Source organism: Phallusia mammillata, chromosome 6 (genome assembly GCF_965637545.1).
Source record: "Phallusia mammillata chromosome 6, kaPhaMamm4.hap1.1, whole genome shotgun sequence".
NCBI classification, from domain to species: Eukaryota; Metazoa; Chordata; class Ascidiacea; order Phlebobranchia; family Ascidiidae; genus Phallusia; species Phallusia mammillata.
In genome coordinates, this window is record NC_137257.1 from 17,503,299 (window position 1) to 17,525,767 (window position 22,469).

Below are 22,469 nucleotides of genomic sequence, written 5' to 3' on the forward strand. Positions count from 1 at the left end.
TGATATTTTTAAGAGATTGAAACTGTTCTAAAGTGGTATGTTATACTTATCATACACACACTATATTTCACTAGTAGTTTTACAACTTGTTATGTATCTCTGTGACTGTTGTGGAACACGCAGATGTTCACCATGCATCTAGGTTACAGAGCGCTATACTAAACTTATGTCTATATCTTTCTGTTAAAAATCTTCCAGAACAGCTTGCAGCAATAGGACGCATTTTATTGTGGTCCACAGAGGAGAGAAAAAAGACGTATCTAAAATGTAAGAAGCGGTTTCACGTAAAACTACGGCGCGACGCGCCATAATGACGTCATCAAACATGAGGAGGGGGCGATGCACACTCAACACAAACACACGCGCGCTGGGGGAGAAAACGTAGGGAAAAGGGGGTTGGTACGAAATGCAAAGACAAATGTGTGAAAACCTACAAAAACGCACACACACACAAGAAACTGAAAATCTGAACGACGTTAACCGTTGCTGGCGCGCATTCGTTGCTATCGCGACGACAAGGTGAAAAATGTAAATCGCTGGCGCCATCTAACGACCGATTAAACTGGGAAGCGAGAACACGCAAGAGCCACAAATGAGTTGGTAAAATTCAAGCTGTAGAGTCAGCTTGGGGCTATAAATCGGTGACACATTTGCATAACACATGAAACGAGCAGCAACAGAGTGAAGGGATTGGCAGTTAGGACAACGGCGATTGCGAGGAAAAGTCCAATGTGTACGAAAATGTGTCGGTAGGTTTCGACATACTGGAAAGGAAACTAAAGGTGGAAAATGTTATTTTGTGTTGTCTTTTTTGCGAAACTTACAGAACTGTTTTTTGAATTTTACTGTCCACAGATTGCAAATTGACCCCAGATATGTTAATAAAGAAGCGGGAAATTTGTTGATCAAAAGCAACAAATTTCAAGACCAAAAAACTTACTGAGTTTGATTGCAATCTGGGGCCAGTTTGAACTTTGGTTAAACGTGTGACAAGGAAAGGGGTAAAATTTGCAACATAAACCAAGTACAATGAAGCCGAAGCTAGTCCCAAAATCACAAGGGTCAAAGCGACGAAGGCACGGTACTAAAAAGATAGCTTACTTTTGCGCAGTACACCTCATGACCGAAGTCCTATCGTATAAAACCGAGAACGTACTTTGAAAACAACTGGTATTAAAAACACTACATAGTTCCAAACGACACATTTGGCGTGGAAAACAAACTGTACCCAGACGAGGTTCATGACGTAATAATACTGTCTCCTATGACGTAACAGTGTCAAATACCCAAATTTAGGCGTGGTTTTCGAGGCGGGGCAGGTTTCCGCGGTTTAAAAGGGGGCGATTTTAAGTGTTTGGGGGTGCTAAAATGCCCCCAAGGTTCTTTGAAGCACCAGACAAAAAGTCGTCACAAAAATGAAACCATAAAAATTGAGCGATTTCGCGACAACTAGAATAATAAAACAACTCATTAGTGGCGATTGCTGCTCTCATGAAAACGTAAAACATCGGGCCTCTATTTGTCACAGTGCAGTTTTTGTGCGGGCTCAAAACGCTTCGTAGAGGAGTGCACAGTTTTACAGAAAGGCTGATTTCGCAATGGTTTTACGCATTTGTCATTGTTGTCTAAACTTGTAACTCGTTTATAACACAAAAGTGGTAAAATGATACTTTTTTGGCCTTTGAAAATTCACCGGTGCAAAATATTCACAATTTGTTTTTAAATTCTAAACCCAAGTGCAGTTCCAAATTAAAAACTAAAAACCCCTTTTTGTTTTTGTATATTGACTCAGTACAAAGTCAATTTGACTGCAAAGCTTTCAAACAGTCGCCCTAATAAGCTCTAAGTGCATCAAATCCAAATTTTTATCGAAAACGTGTAAATGCACAAATTTTAAAGGGTAGGAACTTTAATGGAATGGTGCGCACACTAGCGGATTTTTCGCAAGTCGTCGCGAAGGGGCGCTAAAGAGCACTGTTGATGGTGAACTGAATTATTGCGCGCCAGCTAGGCAAAAACGTCCAAGCTTAAAAACGATATTACCCCCCTTTACGTAAAAATCAGCAAACGATTCGTATTCAATGTATTAAGAAGGGAGCTAGCTATAAAGGCGCAAAATAGTGCGCTATTAGGAAAACCCATATCTTGGCAATTTTTTACGTGGGATTACAATACATATTGTTTAAGGTAAAAATGGCCAAATCACAGCCAAAATACATTGCAACGTTTCATAAAATGATTATTTTTGGAAAATGCAAGGGTCCTATACGACAACCAGGCGCGTTTTTTTTTTCGAAAACTGCAAATTTTTAACTGTTTATATGTTGGGACTAACCGGCTGGGGTATATTGGTTTATGCTATGTTATGAAAAAACTTTGGCAAGGGGCTGTGAAGCATGGATTGTGACAATAAAAGCAGTTAAAATACCCGAGCCAACACCAAAAACAGGGAAAATAAGGAAAATACCCGAAAAACACCGAAAAAGGGGTTGTCGTTCTTTCGGTGTTATAGACTTGACAGAAATTATTTTGCTAAGGCTACTAACGTAAAACAACGAAAAAGGGATAAACTGCGTAGTGGCGATAACAAGAGGTGAAAATGGGCACGTGCGTTTCAATAGCGAAATGGGTAAAGGGGGGGACACATGAACAAGCTGAAAAGCCGAATTGAATTTCATGATTTCTTTCAAAGCCCGCGACACAATTGAAAAATCAAGAGTAGATATCGGGTCGATATTTTTGTCGTCATTGTATCGAGTGTAAAACCAGTCAATCTTTCCACGTGAATAGTCGAGGCGGGTTTCCAACGAGTATTTTTTAACTTTGCTTTAAATATAGCAAAATCGGTTTAACTTTTAAGGTTTGAGAGATGCTGACAAATGTGGCTTTTGCAACTTAGTTAAATGCATTTTAGTTGGAATTCTCGCCAGAAACGTAACGTGACAAGCGTCATAATTTTAAGAGCAACAGAGATTCAATTGGGATTTTTCAAGTGCGCATAACGATTTGTGTTTTTGGCAGAAACGTCCGCCCTGCCATAAGTCAGCATTTTTCAGTGATCAAATGTGGTTTGCGCGCAAGAAAAAAAAGTAGAACAACAACACGCGTTAAAAACGGCGACGCTCTCCAAATCGTCGCCGCTCTTTAAAGTACAAAAAAAGAAAGAAAAGGGACCAGGCGAAAAAAACGAGATCATCATTGAAATCCGAGGAAACAAATGGTTGATTGGGGCTCAGTGGGGGAACTACCTTCGACCGTTCATGCCCCCGAGCATTCCTCCCAGCCCCAGCATGTGGGACCCTGTGGGGTTCTGGCCCCCGTTGGGTGTGTTTATGGGGCTGTTGTTGAGAGAATTCGCAGAGCCAGGGCGGTTTCCTGCACCTGGCGCGAACCTACCATGTAAAGGTTGATGAAGACCGTTTGGGGCCAAAGATCCAAAGCTGTTTGGCTGCGAAAATGGGACATTGTGGGGATGACCGGGTGCAAAGGGACCGGTGTTGTGCGGTGTTATGGGGTTACTGGAGTTGGGTGAGGGCTGGTACCCCTCCGGCAAAAGTTGAAACTCTGTTACGAGGGGAATGTGATCCGAGGGCACATGAGGGTGAGGGCAACCCATGATGCTGTTCAGTTTAAACCAGGCCTCCTCGATACCTCCTAACACACCAAGGCACTTCAGTTGGGTTCGGGCGTAAAAGATGTAGTCAATGATGCCCTGTTGAAAAGAAGACTTGCTTAGTGAATAGTTGCTCGCGAAAAAATGCCAAAGCTAAAGTTAATTTGGAGATTCAATCTACGAATCTATCTACGAAAAAAATCAGGAATGTTTCCGACGTTGCAACATGTGAATAAGATCTCAATTTGTGTTGATATAGTTGTTTTGGGTGTAAAGCAATGATTCTCAACCTGTGGCGCGCTGGAGCTTTTCAAGTGGTACGCAAGTAACTTTCTGCTATACCTAAAGTCAGATCATGAACTGCAACTTAACTGACCCAACTAATCAACCTTGGTTTTGGGCAAAACTCAACTCGTATCTTGGGCATTCCTTTGGAATTGCTTACCTTGCTGGTTTAAGAAATACGCTTTTCTGGTAAAGAAGAATACGCTTATCTCTTGTTCTACCCTTTTAGTGATACACAGCGATAAAAAATGTAGTAAGGTAGTACGTGATCAATATAAGGTTGAGAACCACTGGTGTAAAGTATCCAAAGTAGCATACGCTTAAAATAACTTCTCTATCAAATCGTTTCGTAAAATCTGGCCAAATATTAGCAAGGAAAGAGTACTTGGGAAGGTACCAACTGTTTGTTACACGAGGGTGTGTGTTTCGGCCGTACAGGTGTGGCAAAAACACCTACTGTAAAAGCTGACCACTAAATGGCAACACCTTACCTTGAAATCATATGTATAGTTGGTATTTCGCAGCAGGCTGTAGTTGCTTTCGTTATAACACGAGTTGAACTTGAACGGGTGGGTAACAGATTTGGGGTCAACCTGCAAACACAAAATATATACAGGCACGATAAGAAAATCTTCCACATCTTTCTACAGCAAAGTAAGTATTAGGAAGAATGGCATTTATATGGTGCCAGTCCAAAGCTGAATAAGTCTGCTAGATAGGTTGAAACCGCTGGCTTGGACTTTTGAGTTATTGAGAACATGGTATTGCAAAGCAAAAATTTGTGAATTTTAACCACCGCTCACATGAAAGGCTTTTTAATCCTGTACCGTACAACTGGCAGTTTGACACACAAAGTACACCACAGAAAGCTGTAGCCAATCATGTCAACGTGAAACTGACTAAAAATACGTCCATGCCAGAATCAGTGAACCCATTTATACATTGTCTGTATGGGTTGGCGCTCCTTTCATACACAAACGTACAAGTTAAAGATCACTACGGGAATAATAAAGAACAACGCCCAAGCCGAATTCAATGACCCTGTGATACACTTTGTAAGTTTTTCCCAACAATTCGCTTCTGTTATATAATCACCGAATATTGTTGACAACACAAAAATATCTTAAGGCTCTGGTAACCCATAAGATTGGGGACAGATTCAAGGCTTTAAGTTTCAGCATAGTTACAGGTTTACAGTAGCTTTGTTTCACCTCAAAACAACCGTTTAGATCAAATCATGTCAATGTCTGAACACACTGATCGATTCTGCTCCCAATAATGACAAATTAATGATGTGTGCACAGCCGGCTTGCACAAGTTTGTATGGAAACAGACTAAAACCTCAACAAAAACTGTCTTAAGGGTCAATAGGCCACAAATAGTTACTTGTTTTGCCAAACATTTAGTTGACTGTGAAGTATTGCAAAGAATTAATGCTAATACCAAAATCTATTAAACCTGACCTGAGCTATTTTGTTTGCACATATTACACAGTAAACAGAAAACACGAGAATTTCGACAAAATGGTGTTGGCCAACACAAAAGTTATAAGTCAGACGGGGCTTTTCGGCACAGGCGCGGGCAGAATCGTGTTTAAACTTAAATAAACAGACTTGATTCGGCTCTGATTCATGTCATAAATTGCCTTGTCAAATCTTGCAAATCCTGTTTTTGAAAAATAAGTTTTGGGATTGTACTTTCAGGTTCGGGCCCGTTTACAGCTCCGGGACAACGTACTTTTTTTAAATTTAAGCACTACTACTGAATTTAGGTTCCAAAACTTACCTGTAAGGTCCCGTTGGTCCTCATGCCGTGTCCAAACGTGCTCAGACACTTGCTGTATTTGATTTCCTTAAAGTCTTGATGCGTCGCTGACACTTTTCCCGTCTGAAGGTATTCCACAACCCCTGTGAGAAACATAAACGTTCCAAATTAAATTGAACAACAAACTACAACGCCTGGAGAAATGCAATTGCTGTGAAAAAGAGGTGTGTGTAGGGCGTGGCAAACCAAGACATACCAAATGCCGAAGTCATAAACCCCAAACTTTCAATTGCAATGTAAGACATCTGCTTCCCTATCAAGAATGGATTGCAAAGTAACAATTAGCAAACTATATCGCTTTTTTAGTGCTGTTTGATTCAAATTCTAAGAAGATTTTAAGTGTTCGCCCTTGGAACAAAAAATATTAACCCAAAAATCAATGTCACAAAATGGACGTAAATCGGTTTTAACATCCCTACAAACTTTAATTGCATAGAATTTTGCACACAAAGTGGCTGGTAATTAATTTGCAGACACAACGAACTGTTTTCTTGTTTTCTACTTTTGTAAAACTTCTAGGGATGTTTTATTTCTACAAAAATATGGATATGTTCAGATTGTAGACCTTTGGTAAGGCCTTGCGACAATACTTGAAAGCTAGACTTCCTTTTTGCACTTGATGTGTTGCACTGAACCAGGAAAGGGAAATAACTTTGCAAGAGTTTCCGTCAACAAACCTTCGCCTAAGCGCTGAACTTTTATGTACTCTTAAGGCTTCTTAAAACAATACTGAAACCATATATGTCCCACTAAGCAAAACAACGTTGTGAACACAAACAAATAACCAGGGTTGCCATTGATTTGTACCCCCAAATATAGACAACCGAATTTTTTTTATACGAAACAAAACAAACGTTTTTGAACAAATCTTTGCATTAAACGAGCCATAGGTAGTGATGGGACGATACCAGGTTTTGAAGCGAGTACCGATACCGAGTACCACATGTATATACCTTCGATACCGAGTACTTAAGTGTAGTGGTGTACTTAGTTGTATATCATTAGCTAATTTATCTGCCATGGTCGGGTCACACACACATGCCGAAAAATGTAATCTCCACGTGATAGCGAAAAAGATATACGTAAACTGGCGGAACTTTTTTCCAATTTTGTGCTGCCTGAAGCAAATATTGGCATAAAGTTGCCCGTATTCTTATGGTGTAAATCGAATATATGAATATACGAGTATCAATACCACAAATATACGAGTATCAATACCACTGAAATCGTTCGATACCGAGTACCGGGTACTCGTCCCATCACTACCTATAGGCCTATAACATGCAACATTTTCTGCCAGAAACCATCTGTCTCAGCAACTCTTTGTTCACAGAAAATACTTCAAGCATCTCCTGACAGCTCAGTTTACTTGTAGCCGGGATCTGACTTGTTATTGTTAAAAAACAAGACAAGGACATTTCTTAGAAAGGACAATACATTTTTCTAAGACATTGCCATTCCAAAGTAAGGACAAATCTTATAAATAAGTGGGGTATGGCAACACTGCAATAACCAATTGCCATAATGTTCAAAATCACAACCGTTATCGTTTAAGCTTGAATTTGGGCCATTTGAAAACGAAAAACGAACGCTTACCAGAATCTGGCAAGGAGTTAAAATCTCCACAGAGCACTAGCGCCATCTTATGGCATTCGGAAGGTCCAGCTGATGTTCGACCACCGGGCCGGAAACTCTGGTTTGCTTCGTCACACATCCGTTTCAACTCGTGGCATAACATTACTGTCTGGATGAGTTTGACATCGCTGCAAAGACAAGAGATGCTTTACTTGGGGTTTACGCCATGATATGACTGCTTGAAGATTTGCGCTTTTGCAAGATTTGCTCATGGGTCTGCAAATTTCTGTTGTTGTGACCAAAAACATACCACACAAAACTTTAAATTCGGTTTTACATCTATATTTCGGTTTTATTCTGGTATTGAAACGGAATATGATGACAGATGATTAGAAAATAAGAAAACATAGCTAACGCGTTTTAACAATTCAATTTCAAGTAATAAACATGCTAATAAAGTCACATTCCTTTGCTATAACATTTCACTAAATACTGTATTACTTTTACTGCAAGGATTTTATAATGCAGGAAGATTTTAAGGCAATTTCATTATTATCTACTTATACACGGTCATGACATTGATTTCTTATACAGATAGACATTCTATGAAGCAGATTTACCATCATAACGACATTGAAAGCAATCGATTTTAAGACTACGCAAAGAGCTAATAAGCCACCAAAGATGGGAATGTATAATGTTTATTGCTGCAAAGAAAGTTTTGATAGCATTTTTAGTTTACTGCGAGTGATTCGATTTTTAAAATGGGTTTCGCCAAGCGTTTAAAAGTGGTATAATTGTCCAACATTTTCAGTCAAAGATGTTGATAGACACAGATTCTAAATCATACGTTTTAGCGACATATGTGTTCCTATTTACACAAGCAAACGCTTTTCGTATCAGCAGAAATTTAACGTAGATTTATTCGTTTATTGCTAAACGCCAATAATCTCAATAATAGCAAGGCTTCGTAACAGCAAAAAGATTTCATAACAAATAGGTGCACAGTCAATGAGTCATTATACAGGTGAAAGGCACTGTAGTTGCATGGACTAAAAGGTTAACGCCAAACACAGAAACACTGCGATTTTAATCCTGCGTGTAGCGCTCCTTCCAATGGTTAAGTCACGGTCATAGCAATACCCATTGCCTGTTTGTATGTTAACAGTTTTACTACCAAATCAAATAAATTGAGTTTTGACGATTTTTGGTCAAACCAAACGAATCGTTTATGACGTCACGCGAAGTTGTACGCTACGCTTTTGACACATGTTTACTACCAGGCAGACAGTGGTGTTACTACAACATAATAGTTGTGTTTTAACATATTCCTAGTTATGTGGTTTTAAATTTGCCTCGGCCGTTATTGCCAGCCTGTGAATGAATTACTCATCTTTTGTATGGAGTGTGCAAAACATAAAACTTTAAAGATTATAATAGTTGTCGCGATTTAAGTTATCGCGCAGTTTGACAGATTGTGTGGTGCCTTGTTTTGATTCTGTAAGTATAATTTGCATGTACAAAGAATATAGTATAACAGGCTGTTTGTACGGTTCGTCAGTCGAATTTGAAATGTAATACTAAACGGCCCATCAAAATCCTAGACTAGAGGGTTTGAAACGCAAAAACGATTTGGGATTAGGCAAATTTTTACCTGAATTCAGGATCCCAATGCATGTGTGCGTTGGCTGCAAGAACGAGTTGTTTTGGGCATTCACCAGCATAACCTGCAAGGAAGAATTACTTGTTATTCAAAAAGCACTGGAAAATCGCATGTGGCAAACTAGCGTACAGTGTTTTAAAATGTTAGTGTCCCAACTTTTGAAGATGGCATAAAACTTATAGGGAACTTCGTAACAGTTTTAAATAAGGCTTCTTCAACACACCAGCTTTGCATGCCAAAAAAATATTTCATTCATTTATCCTCACAGCATAATCAATATTCCCATCGTGTGTAAATTTACCCTTTGATAAAAAAAAAATCCGTTTTATGGAAGGCTACGCAGGGAATTTAATATCAAAATCATAGGCCAGTTTTGTAAACGGCAAAGCTTTATTTACTATTGTTTAACGACGTTTGTTTACGTTTTTCCAAGGACCATTTTGTTAAAACAAAAAAATCAAAAATATATGGCATGTACATTAAATTTGGAATTTTAACAAAACCTTAAAAGTGACTTTTGTAAAAAGTCACTTTTGAAAAATTTCAAAAAACTATTGGTTTTCGTATAAAGATCCTTAGTCTACATAAAAATCAGCTATCTGCGATTTCATAAACGAAATAGATTACTCTACCCCCGTTGTTGTAGAGGCCTTCGTTAGTTTCCAGTAAAGCTGCAATACCGATGTTATCTTTGGTCATCACCCTGTTTAACATGTCCTTTGAGCCTTCGTTGTTCAGCATAGCCACTTGATTGAACTCGACCAAATGTTCAGTCACCAAAGTGAACCTAAAGAAAGAAGTTTGCCGTGAAAATTTGTATGAAGTTCACATTGTATTCGCAAGTTTACTTTAGCTAGAAAAGATTGGGAAAGCCACACTGAGAAAGTGAACCTTTTTTGGGTAGTGTAACAAATAAGGAAAGACCAATTATCGACGCCATAAGCGGTATATTAAGGATTAAGTATTACGTTTGTAACTATATTATTTTTTCTGGGAACAACTGTGTCTCTGCTTACGAGCATTGGCTATTTGCTGATCAGAATCAAGCCAAACGGACTTTGATGCTCTGATGTGGCTTTCGTTAGTTTTGTTTTTACACTGTTTTTTTTTCTGCGTATAGCAAAACACGACGTTAGAACTCTGCTACTCTGTCCTACAATTACCTAAAGTTCGCATTTTAAACATAGCTGTTTTGCTGATAAAAAGGTATAAATATAGGCCTTGTACTACAAATAAGATTTCGGTTATTGGCCTACTTGCCGATAATAATCAGTACAGGCCTTGGAAAATCAATGTCGGTCTATCTCTAGTAACACACTGGATATTTAAGGCTAGCATAACATTTGTTTGCAGAGAAGATACTTTTGGGATCATATTGTCCAACTCAAAACGTTACATTTTGTCAAAATTCCTTTTACATGGAATATTTCATTCAAACATAAAGAGTCTCAAATTTCAATGTTCAACATTTTAAAACTTTTTCGCCATTGCAAAATTCGGACAAAAAAAATCAATGGACATTTTTATAAATCAACGATTTTGGTTCGCAAGCAACTAAAAGCGACTAGCGGTTCGACAGAGTGGGTTGAACAACCTAAGGGTGCCCTTGAAAATTTGCGCACCGTTTCTTATCGTTCTAGTACCCTCGCCTGTAGAACATTCCAGCCGCATAACAGACCCTTATAGTCTGTGATGTCACAATGGCGCAATCGCCGCATGTACAAAGCTGGTTACATATTGTTAGGCTTGAACCGAACAAAAATCGCTGTTGTTGACTCAAATTTTCAAATGCAAACAAACCGTAATGCCCTTGCTGACATAAAAGGTACTGGGTTAGTATAGAGCACAAATATTTCATTTCATGAGGAATTCGCTGCAGTTGCTTGGCCATTGTGAGCCAGTTTCCTCTGCGGTTTATTGCCCAGTTGCGGCATCGAATGGAATAGGTGGGGTATGGCTTTTTAGCCTGTTATCTCTTGTCACCAGCTACACTGATGATACCTTATAGGTGGAAACAGTGTGCACTGTGTGCAGTTTATGAATGCACTTCAGGATTTCAACAATTTTAGGCATGTTCGTTTATTTGATTTTTGGAAATCGCTTCTTTGTGTTAACATAGGTACTGTACATGTGTAAAGTGCGTTTATAAAACATACCACTAGTATTTTATTTCAAGCAACTTTGGAACATAGGGCAAATTTGGAGGCTTGGTGTACTGCCATTACAGTCAATTTTAGGGAAAAACATGTCTTAAAAATAAGTGAACACAGTTGGTGGATACTACAAAAAGTGTTTAAATCTGTACCTGTTCATAGAACTTTTAAACATTTAATGTTGAAAATTTTGCATAATGCACTCTGGCTTGCAGTATAACTGTATAAGACATGTTATTAACAATAGCATACTTGAAACCTAATTTAATTAGGATTTTTTTCAAAAAATGCTGCATAAATTTTAAACAAACCGAAACTTTGCAAATTGTTACCCAAAGAAGTGTTTGAATCTTGTGCAGAAATATCTACCAGCTGTGTACTAGGCAGTACATAATTTTTTTTTTTAATTTACACCTAATTTTACTATTAAGCAAGTCGCAGTTGGAAAATTCTTGTTAGCCAGTTTCTCTACTGTTACATCACAAAGGTGGTCACAGTGGTTGGTCTTAAAAGGGCATGTCTGATAAATTTTGAGATAAAGATAAAAAAGAGCACAAATGTGCAGATAAAACCAGTAAAACTCCAAATCACATTTCGATTTTTATGCACCATCAAAGATTTTGAAGACTTAGGCATAGAAAACCCATATTCCAGGTTATCAAGCTGGGTTATCATGTATTGACAAGAACATGGAATTGATTTTACTGCCTACATTAAGCCACAAAGACTGTTTTATATGCATTCAGAACCAGTAAACCTACTTGGAAATTGACCACAGTACTGTCAAATGTCTAATCTACCCAATGGTAATGAATATGCGTTTACAATTATGTGTGATAATCGAAAATGTTTGAGGCAGATACGTCATGGTTTTGGCACAACTCAATTACTGGCTATTTTGTCAACATTTGAAAAACTCCTTAGTTTTAAATAGATTTGTAGTTTGAAACAACATTTTGGCTAACTGCTTAGGCAAAATAGGACCTAGTGAGTAGTGACTATGGCAATTTGTTTTGTTTTTTTAACCAGAAACAGAAAACCTGTGGTACAAAGGTTAGGTGCAGCCATAAGGACCAATAAAAAAGTATATTTTGATTAATACTTCAAAGTATTGCCTTTGGTCACATTGATACTGTAGGCTGTTACAAAGAAGAAAATTGTGAAATTAGCATGAATTAGTGGTTGGCCTTTATGGACAAAAAAGTTCAGTCTAAACTAATTCAAGTTGCTTTAAACTTATGAACTTTAGCCTACAAAAGAACTACTTTGTAATAAAAACTACAGCAAAGGCAAATATTGTAGCTGTAGGTGTGTACAGCCTGCTATGTCTGTAATAGGCACAGTATATGGTGTAGATACCTTGCAGTAAAAATAAGCATCTTACTTTGCAACTTTCCAAAATATTGCACACCCATCAACATGCTGCCTTTCATCTTCATTCATATGCTTTGCTCTTGACTTGGGGTTAAAAATTCCTTCATATCCCTGGGCTTTCATTTCAGGTTCAAAGAAAGCATGATATTCACATGTCTCCACCTCCTAAATACACAAAATAAACAGTTTTAATGTTTTAGGTTTGGTTCACTAGTAAGTAGCTCTGAGTGGTAAGGAAAAAACATGACATGTGTTTTTAGGATGCATAACTTAGATATTTTTCAGTGATAGTATGTCATGTTTTTTAAGGCCAATACATATACTGATTATTATCGATAGTTAAGTAACTGACATTAAAGCCAATATTTTGCTGACAGTAAAGAGCATTTTAATACCAAAAAGACTCCAATGTGCAAACATTAAATGATTGTTTGTCGAAGTAACAAAAAATTGTAGTTCAAATGCTGTTTATCAGTCGTACAATGGCAAAAAGGCTGATCGTTAATGAGTAATTTGCAAAATATCGGCGCCAATAACTAGTCGATTTACCCCTACTGTGTGTATGCCTTAACTATAGATCTGCAAGGCAATACAACACAAGTAAAAAGTTCAGACAAATTGCAAAAATTGACATATTTATGATTAAAGCACTTTTATGCTGCAAATGGCTAGTCTAACTAAGTAACACATAAGGTTAAAATTAGGCCACATATCAGTTTTAAAGAATAACAAATACAGTGATTAATCTATTGTTACATCATTCATGTGTGATGTGATAATAGCCCTAGCAGACCAAACCAATCAAAACAGTTACGGATTTAAGCCCTGTCCAATTTGTCAACATAACAGATTCTGCTGCAATAATGTACACAGAAAACCTATGCATTGCAATAAAGTCGTGCAAAGGACTGTCTCTGTATTGCATAGTTATGATTAATAGTAAGATTGGCAACTGTCACTAGTGAGAACATAAACAACTTTTTGAGTCTGGAGATTTGTGTATGGTTTTTCAAGGTACATCATTTCAGCCAATTTCAAAACACAGCAATAACCTAAGAATTGGACTGTTTTGTATGAATTTAAATTGTTAAATAGCAAGTTTTTTCACAAACTAAATAATCCAAAAAATTAAGGTTAAGGGTTCTGTTATATTGTATAACATATCAAAAATCACAAATTTAGACCAGAAGAAATATTTGTCAAACTAAAACAGTTTTAACTCAGTGGAATGCACAAAAATGGAGATTTAAATCACAACACCATTTCAATGATACAGCTTACACACACATACACCTACTTATAAACCATTTAACGGTCACTCTATTAAAAGTAGAAAGGTCCTTTTTGTGACTAACTGCTTGTGGTATTTTTTAATTTAACTACACCACTTGTAATAGTGGACAAGTACCTGAAGGGCTACAATGTCCGCACTGTAGTACTGGATATCACGGATAATGATTTTCCTTCTGTATTCCCAGTTCAACGCCCACGGTGGACAGTAACCATAGAGCTGCAAAAATGCATATGCATAAGCAAACTACGTTACTGATATGACTTACAGGGTTTAGAAATAACCTTAAATTGGGCTTTTTTATTATTTAATATTTTAGTGTTTTTGTATCCTACACAAATTGTTCAACTTCATAAAATCAAGCCTATTTCTGTTTACATAATGTTTCTAAACAATTGTTTGCATTAAATAGAAGTGTGAGGGACATTTTGCAAACATTGTTTAATAAAAAACTTAAAATCCACAACTGTGTTTAAACATGACAATTTATAATTTTTGAAAAAAACGGAGGGTTATTTTCACCTAGATAATATCAGATCAAAAACAGTGCATCAAAATTACCAAAGGATCATATTAACTCAGTGGTTCCCAACTTTTTCATCAAATTCCCCCCTTAACACTTCAAAACATTTTCATTTCTCCCTAACAGACTACATAATAGATGCTAAACAATGCAAATATCATTGGATATTTGGACCTTTTAACAATTTCACAGGTCATATTTCCAGAGCTTAAGTGTCTATTTACAAACCACATGCAGGTTTTTTTAAGGTTTGGTTTGGGTGACCGCTAAGTAGTTTTAAGAGACCGCAAGTGTTTCATTTAAATACCAAAAATAGCCATATCCGTTTCGGTCCCCCAAAACACCTTAAAAAAACACTGACCACATGTACAAATTTATGTGATTTCCTCCCCTAAAGTTTTAAAATTCCTCCCCAGTTGGGAACCGATGTACTAACTAATAACAGAAAACACTGCTTTACAATTAGATTTTGAGTTGCAATAAATTAATTATTGTGCTTACTTGACGGGTGGCGTATTTATCACACAGTACATTATAAGACATCACATAAAATGATGCCATAGATTGCGTTCTTTCAGGATCTCCTGTACGAACCCATTCGCGTTCCGGTGGCTTCATGGTGGTGACTAAAAAATATTAGATTTTAAGCACGCCTTGAAAAATGAAAAACATCCTACATAATTCAATTTCAAACGATTTTAGTTGTGTAATTGTAAATATTGAAGAAAAAAACAAATATTTTACAGTTCACAGTGCAGCAGTTTGCTTTTGTTATTTTTGCTGCAAAATCGGAGCGAACAATTTACCATCAAAACATTGATAGTAAGAAAATTGGGCAAATAAAAACTAAACAACCATTTGGTAAAGTTTATTTACATGGGAAGCACTTAGTTGCAGGATGCCCTCAGAGTTATAATTGGACATATCTATATACTATACCTGGGAACATAACCAAGCTACATCATTTGGCCATTTGGAGCTTACACAAATAAACATACCTGCTAAATTGTCAAGAAGGTAGGTTAGGAGATTGTTAGTTCCAGTTTGATACAGGCCAGTTATCTCTGAGGTCAGTGGGTTTCCTTTTAGTCCAAGTAACTGCAGTTGGAAAAGTTTGCCCAACTCGTACGGTAAGACACGGAGGTGATTGTGATTTAGCATCAGTTCCCTGAAAAACACAGAATTGTGTCACTTTTTGCATCAAATAAAATTACTGTGTTCATTGTTGAAACGGACTTTGGGTCATTATTCTTGCTTAGTCATTATAAGACATATAACCAGGGTTGCCTTCAACATGGACCCCAAAATAAGGACAACTGAAAAACTAAATTTTTATCTGAAATCAAAAATACATTTTTGAACAAATTTTTGCATTTATGCAAGCCATAACATACAACATGCCATATTTTTTTCACATGTTCTTTGATGGTGTCACAAAATCTTAGCATAAAATCATGTTTTTGTATGTTATGCAAAACCGTAAGACAGAGAAAAAAAATAGAAGTTGAAAATAAGACAAAATAAGGACTCAAGTCAAAAACCAGGAAATTTTTTACAAATAAACACAATAAATTTTTCTAAAACATTATTGTCAAACGCGTAATAAAGCCCTTGTCACCTTACAATAGACGCTGATTAGCCTGAAATTCAATAATATGCATTTTATTTCAGGCCATGTCAAACGCTACCCACTTTATGACTAGACACAGAAAATGTTTGCGAGCCACACAAAAGTTACCAAGTTTGGACCACTCTGTTTTAAAGCATGGTAAAACAAAATCGCATTGTTCCTTGTGTGGCAACAATCATTTTGCTTCTGCAATGTATAAAAGAGCACAACCAACAGTACAAGCCAAAATTCAAACAACAGTTGGCAAGGATGAAAACAATTGGGTCAAAAAGTTAACAGGAATATAAACTAAAAACAAATACTTTTATTCTGTGGATAAGGTCCATTAAATTGTTGATACATGCATTAACCTACAGCCCAAGAAAAGGATATTTTTTCCCACTGTTAAAGTATATACATATATATTAAACAAAAAATGTTTTCTGTGGCTACAAATATTTGATTCTACATTTTAGTACAGATCTCATTAAAACATATCAAAGTTTGTCAATTTTACAACAATAAGCATAACTTTTTAGGGTCACTCAGGACAGTTTGTGTCAAAAAGGTTACAAAACACAGTGGTCAAAACAATATTTCGCACGCCACAACAACAGTCAGTTACTGTTGCCCTGGGGCCACATGACCATATATAGAAGACCAGGAAGGTTAAATGGCTTTACACAATTGTGGCATTTGATATTGTTTTTCTGCATTGTGTTATAGCTGCAATCCCAGGAAGAACAGTTGACTATGTTTGTGTGCTAATTTATCGCTAGCATACACAACAGCTGTTGCTGACTTTACACTTCATGAAGATAAAGGAGTTTTCAATAAGTTGTACCATAATAAGATCACAATATTGTAATGGCACATACTATTTTACTGGTGATAAACCAAGATAATTCAACAGCATAAGTGAAACAAATGTGCATGGCATGTTTAAAAGTAGTACCAGTTAAAAAATACAATCAACAGTTCGCTTGGTAAAAAAATGTGATATATATTGTTTTATCCATTGACAATAAAATTTAGACTTACACAACAAATAATTGAAATACATTTGTGGTTGTTAACGAATCAGTGTAAGAGACTGTTTTTGTTTTGCCATACTTTAATGATACCGTATATTCTTTTCATATTGAACATTAATATGCCAAAGTATTGTTACAACAACAATTATGAAGCAAAAAAATTGTATAGTATGAATTGCACTGTTAACCCAAGCTGCTAAAAATGGGTGTATAGCAAAAGGAAGCTTTAGCAGACTGCAACAAGATTGAATGATAATCAGAAGGGAAATTAGATCAGATTTCATGTTGCAGCTTCCAGCAAAAATCATCGAATTTTTCAACCACCCAATATGACCATGTGTTTTGTACCTCCTAATGCCATTTGTGATTAGTTCATATTATTCCATACTTTTTGGTATGTACATAAAAAATTTTTATTCTAGTGTATGTTCAAGATGTGTAAGTTAACATATTTTATTGACAAAGTACTTAACACCAAGTAAAATACGGGTCAATTATATGACCTTGTGTTTTGCTATCTTACAATGGCATTTGTTGATAGTTCATACTATTCCATAGTTATTGCATTCAAAACATAAAATTTTGGTATGTATACAACAGTTTTTCTAGTATATTTCCAAGATGTGCATGCCAACACCTTTTATTGTCAAAGTACTAAATACAAGTATTGTAAAACTCAAATATAAAGAAACAATCTTTTGAAAGTGCAAAAGGCACAACCAGTTAAAAATGACTATTATTACACCGTTTAACATACAATTGACAATGAAAAACATTATCTAATCCTGCCTATAGTCAGTATGTTTTAAAACAAAACAATAAACTTGTTTATTATGTACAAAATTGATTGAGTTTTTCATGAGTGACAAACAAAAAACTAAAATGAAATGTATGTATAGTTTTGTAGGCCATACAGAATACTTATAACTTTTAGCCAATCCCTAGTAGCGAGGTGCACAATGAAATCCTGGCCCATGGCAATACACATTTGGAAGTAGCTTTTGTTTTGAAAGAGTTTCAACCATAACAAAACATTCTAAAGAGGGGTGGTTTGGTTCTGTCGGTTGTTTACTTTGCTAGTGCACCAGCTTACAATAACAAAAGAATATCACAACAGTTTGCTTTACCAACAATCTAATTGAAACAATATTTTAAATAACCCAACCATGCAACATTATCACTTCTTAGGAAACAATTTTAACAGTGAACAACTGTAATATTTTGAAATGAATAAACAACAAAAGACAGCCTTCATGAATAAACAAACTAAAATCATTATTTGCTAAGTCTTTGTATGGGCACATGGTACAGTAAATTACTTTTTAGGCCTTGGAAATTTACGCAAAACAACATTTAACCAGTGTTTATGTAGGAAATTGTTTTTATGCATTCAAAAAATACAGTTGTTTTGGGCAAAAATCCCTAAAAACACAGTGAAGTATAAAATTTTGATAAAATATATTACTAGATATTCCCAATTAACTAACACTTTTTTTGACAAACTGGAGCTGCACCACAAGAATTGGTAAACAAACAAGCCAGTTTGAAATACAAGTTAATTAAAAGTTAAACTTTTTGGCCTTCACAAACCTACACAATTTTCTAACAAGCGTGTTATGGTTTGTTTGACAATAATGGGTTTATTTTGTGGGAACAGAGTAGTGATGGGACGAGTACCCGGTACTCGGTATTGATGGTATCGAACGATTTCAGTGGTATCGAAATATTTTGTCTCAGTTTTCGATACCAACGTGCGAGTACCGAAGGCCGATTTACGCCATAAGAATACGTGCAACTTTTGGCCAATATTTGCTTCGGACAGCACAAAATTGGAAAAAAGTCCCGCCAGTTTACGTACGTCTTTTTCGCTATCACGTGGTGATTACATTTTTCGGCATGTGTGTGCGCACGCCTTTACCCCGAGCATGGCAGATAAATTAGCTAGTGATATACAACTAAGTACAACACTACACTTAAGTAATCGTACTCGGTATCGAAGGTATATACATGTGGTACTCGTACTCGGTATCGGTACTCGCTTCAAAATCTGGTATCGTCCCATCACTAGAACAGAGTGATGTAACTTGGAAGCAACAGCAACTCTTTTCAAGCAACAGGGAGAGAACGTCCTATCTTGCCACCCGGTCTGTTTGCGAACAATCGCCGACTGCTCCTGAACACGCACGTTACGTCGCACGCCTCGTGCACAAAAACGCACACACACGCAAGGTTTTACTACGCACAAACTGCCATCATAGTTCTGGTGTGTTACTTTCAATGGGTTTTGTTTTGAAGGCAATAAACAGATGTTTGCTTTTATATTGGGGTACTAAAAAGGACAACAATACAGTTTACTACTTGGATGGCTTCTATAAACAGTATGGGTGACCTACTGAAAAAACAAAATAAGAATTGAAAACGTTTTTAACATTTACAGACATGTAGTCTGCATAAATTGATAGCTTTACTACTAATACCATTAACCAGATTTTTTACTACTAATACCATTAACCAAGTTGTACATGCATACATTTTCTTTGTTCTACATGCCCAAATGGTGCTGTAATAGTCCAAGGTCTGTCAGCGGATAGAAAATTACCAAATAATTGAAAAAATGGTAAAACAAAAACTACAAAAAGAGGCCAAACATTTTCACATAACAACCTTTTTAGCCCCTAAAACTGCTCCGAAACAAACTGATAGCATATTTGCTTATATTTGTCATTCAAAAGATCTGGAAATTATGTGTTGGCTATGGGGTAACGTTATAAATTTAATATAAAATTGCTTAGCAGGAAAGCTGTTCATTTGGCAATTATTACTGATCATAAGAGTTAATTGCATGGTAAAGACGAAGATTTAAATACAAGAGTTTCAGAGTGAAATCAATTATTTTATTTCTGGTGATTTGTTACTCTTTGTGAACACTAACAAAAGATGCACACTTTAAAAATTTCTCAAACCAATAGGAACTCAAATCCTTAAGCAACAACCATACAGTAGTGTAATACACTAGTTTAATATGTTTAAAAAAAGATCCATATTAACAAATGTTGATTAGTTTAAGTCTTACCACATTACAAATCATTTGTGCCTCAAGTTTTGTCCAGTTTAGTGAATATCTCGATTAACTTAATCCAGTTTAACAGAGGATCACTGTATATATTTCACAGTGACTGACAAAAATATTTAACTTACCTGAGTTTAACAAGGTCTCCAAGTTCAGCTGGCAGACTTCTCAGTTTGTTGGAAGACAGGTCCAGACAAAGCAGATTTTGTAATCGACTTATGTCTGGCGATATCCGCGATAGTTGGTTGTCGTTGAGAAAGAGTGCGGTGAGATGTGACAATCGCCATATTGCCGGTGACAAATTGCGAATGGTCCCTGGAATGTGGTTACTGGTTACAAACTGATTGTAGTACAGTATGTTATTACTAGTCACTAAAGGCCTGGCATAAAGATAAAGATCACTCACACACAACAAGTGACCTGTAAACTTTAATAAAGTCTGAAAATAGTTCTAAATTACAATAAAAAAATGATAGAAACTAAGTTGGGAGATATGCATATAAATAGTAAATTCATCAAGTAATTGTCATGGGTCACTTAAAAAATCGACAATTGAAAATTTAACCCTTACACATAAGAACTCAGCCAGGTCAAAAGTTTTGGTTGTAACATAGTCTATATGTACATTTAGAAGGAGATTTACAAAGTACCCAGAGAATGAGTCCTTACCTGTGATCTCCAGTTCTTCCCAGTGTGACCGCTTGCCAGATTTGGCCTCTTCCTGGGTCATTATCTGTGTATTCCTGCGCCCATTCCGATGCTTTGGTTCATCTTTCGGCATTTGTATTAACTAAACGTAAAACAGTTTATTAAGGAAAATAGGGCACCACTATACACAAAACTGTTGCTACCAGGTAAACTATATGATAAAAGCAATGAAAATAGGACGTCGAAACATGGATATAAAATACATTTGCAAGAATACTTTTACGTTCACTTTACATTGCATAACTATGTGTATCACATATTAACATGTAGCATAAAACACAAATTTCAAACATAGTCATTTTGGTGGACACTTTATTTAGGAATTTACTGTAAAATTCAACAACCACCAAATATAAGAGTTGTTAATTATAATTTAGTTAAGACATTGGGAGTTTTGTAGTGGTATATACTTGTATTCTCAACAATTGTAAAGGTGAAAGAATAAAAATTTTGCACACATTTTGCATAGAGGCAATATAAGTCAAGAATTGGTGCAGTAACAACGGTATATATCTGTAAAACAAACAAGTCAATATCTGGAAACCAATATTGATTTCTTTTTGTGAATTAACACAAGGTTCTGCCAAGATTGACTTCCTAGAATTGATTTAATAGAGATGTCTTTGTGGTGAAAATTGTACAGTTCCTACTCTTAAAAACAGAAAAAAACGTGGCCTTTTTATGGTAATGTACTTAGTAACTGGTAAACACAGGTATTTGCCAAGATTTTATTGCCTTTAAGAAGCCACTATTAGTGTTTTCTATGTACACTTTTGAAATTAGACTTCATGTTAAAATACTTTATGCATACACCTTGATTGAGGTGATTCAAATTTCCACATTAACCCTTAAGGAAAATATCATTGTATAGAGAATGAAGATTTAATATGAAAATTTAGTGTTTCAGTTCTAATGAAGACCTAACATCCATTCCATATTATTGAAAAAAATGCATTGTGTTAATTCTTGAGCATGTATGGCATGTACATAAGTAGAATAGATTTCTACATATGTGATGTAACTATTTTCTGCTTAATTTTATGACATAACAAAAAATATATAGTTTATGTAAGCATGGAATTTTGGTACTCCAAGATTTTGAAATATTTATTGCATAATTCTAAACTCAAAATTTTTCAACACATTAGTATGGCAAGTAACAATGCAACCATAAATTGAGATGTTGAATTCAACAATCTTTTTGTAAATAGGAAAAGGAATAATCGCTGAGGTACCAATAGCAAGTTTCAGCAGTGTGTAAAACAGAACAAACACTGGCACATAGCACACTTGTAACATTGGAAACTTGGAAAGCATGCTTTCCAAATTACGCTCCACAAATACCAAATACGTTTAAAAATTGAATATTTATCTTTCAATAAAAGATGTACATTGTACAACAATTAATAATCTAATGAATTATTTTGTTATGAATACAGCACCCAGTGCAAAAAGGAAAGATCTTCCAAATGCCACTACCACATTTGTGACATTAACTTTAGACAGACAAACTTCCATTCAACCAAGCCAAGCTATTTTCTAGAAAGGACACAAAATTATCAAATTACCTGCATCCAAACAGGCTTTCCACCTTAGCTATAAAGTATAATTGCTCTATAGGTAAATTGACGAACGTTCTCGAGTGCAACTTGCTTTTTCGTTTCACCTTGCTGCGGCAAAATCTTTTCTTTGTCGTTCAGAAAATGGCGTCTTCGCGATTTGCTTTCTATCAAAATGTGTCTGCTCC

The 22,469-nt window shown here is 36.1% G+C and overlaps 1 protein-coding gene across 1 annotated transcript; it reads right to left on the reverse strand.

Moving 5' to 3' along the window:
• Positions 1 to 204: 204 nt before the first annotated feature.
• Positions 205 to 22,469, reverse strand: LOC145233809 (CCR4-NOT transcription complex subunit 6-like). The gene is made up of 13 exons (XM_080098598.1): positions 22,291 to 22,469; positions 20,684 to 20,804; positions 20,143 to 20,329; positions 15,300 to 15,469; positions 14,803 to 14,927; positions 13,896 to 13,997; positions 12,498 to 12,652; positions 9,593 to 9,747; positions 8,952 to 9,024; positions 7,319 to 7,485; positions 5,684 to 5,805; positions 4,390 to 4,491; positions 205 to 3,712 (listed from the first exon to the last, which is right to left on the reverse strand). The coding sequence occupies exons 1-13, from the start codon at positions 22,294 to 22,296 to the stop codon at positions 3,245 to 3,247; spliced, it is 1,953 nt and encodes a 650-aa protein (XP_079954724.1). The 5' UTR covers positions 22,297 to 22,469; the 3' UTR covers positions 205 to 3,244.

What these genes read in the sequence shown, in the direction of transcription:
- LOC145233809 (XM_080098598.1), bottom strand. An exon ending in GGAAGAACTGGAGATCACAG is followed by an intron (nt 20,330 to 20,683) that starts GTAAGGACTCAT and finishes ACCACATTCCAG; the next exon opens with GGACCATTCGCAATTTGTCA. An exon ending in ACTATACATATGATTTCAAG is followed by an intron (nt 3,713 to 4,389) that starts GTAAGGTGTTGC and finishes TCTTTTCAACAG; the next exon opens with GGCATCATTGACTACATCTT.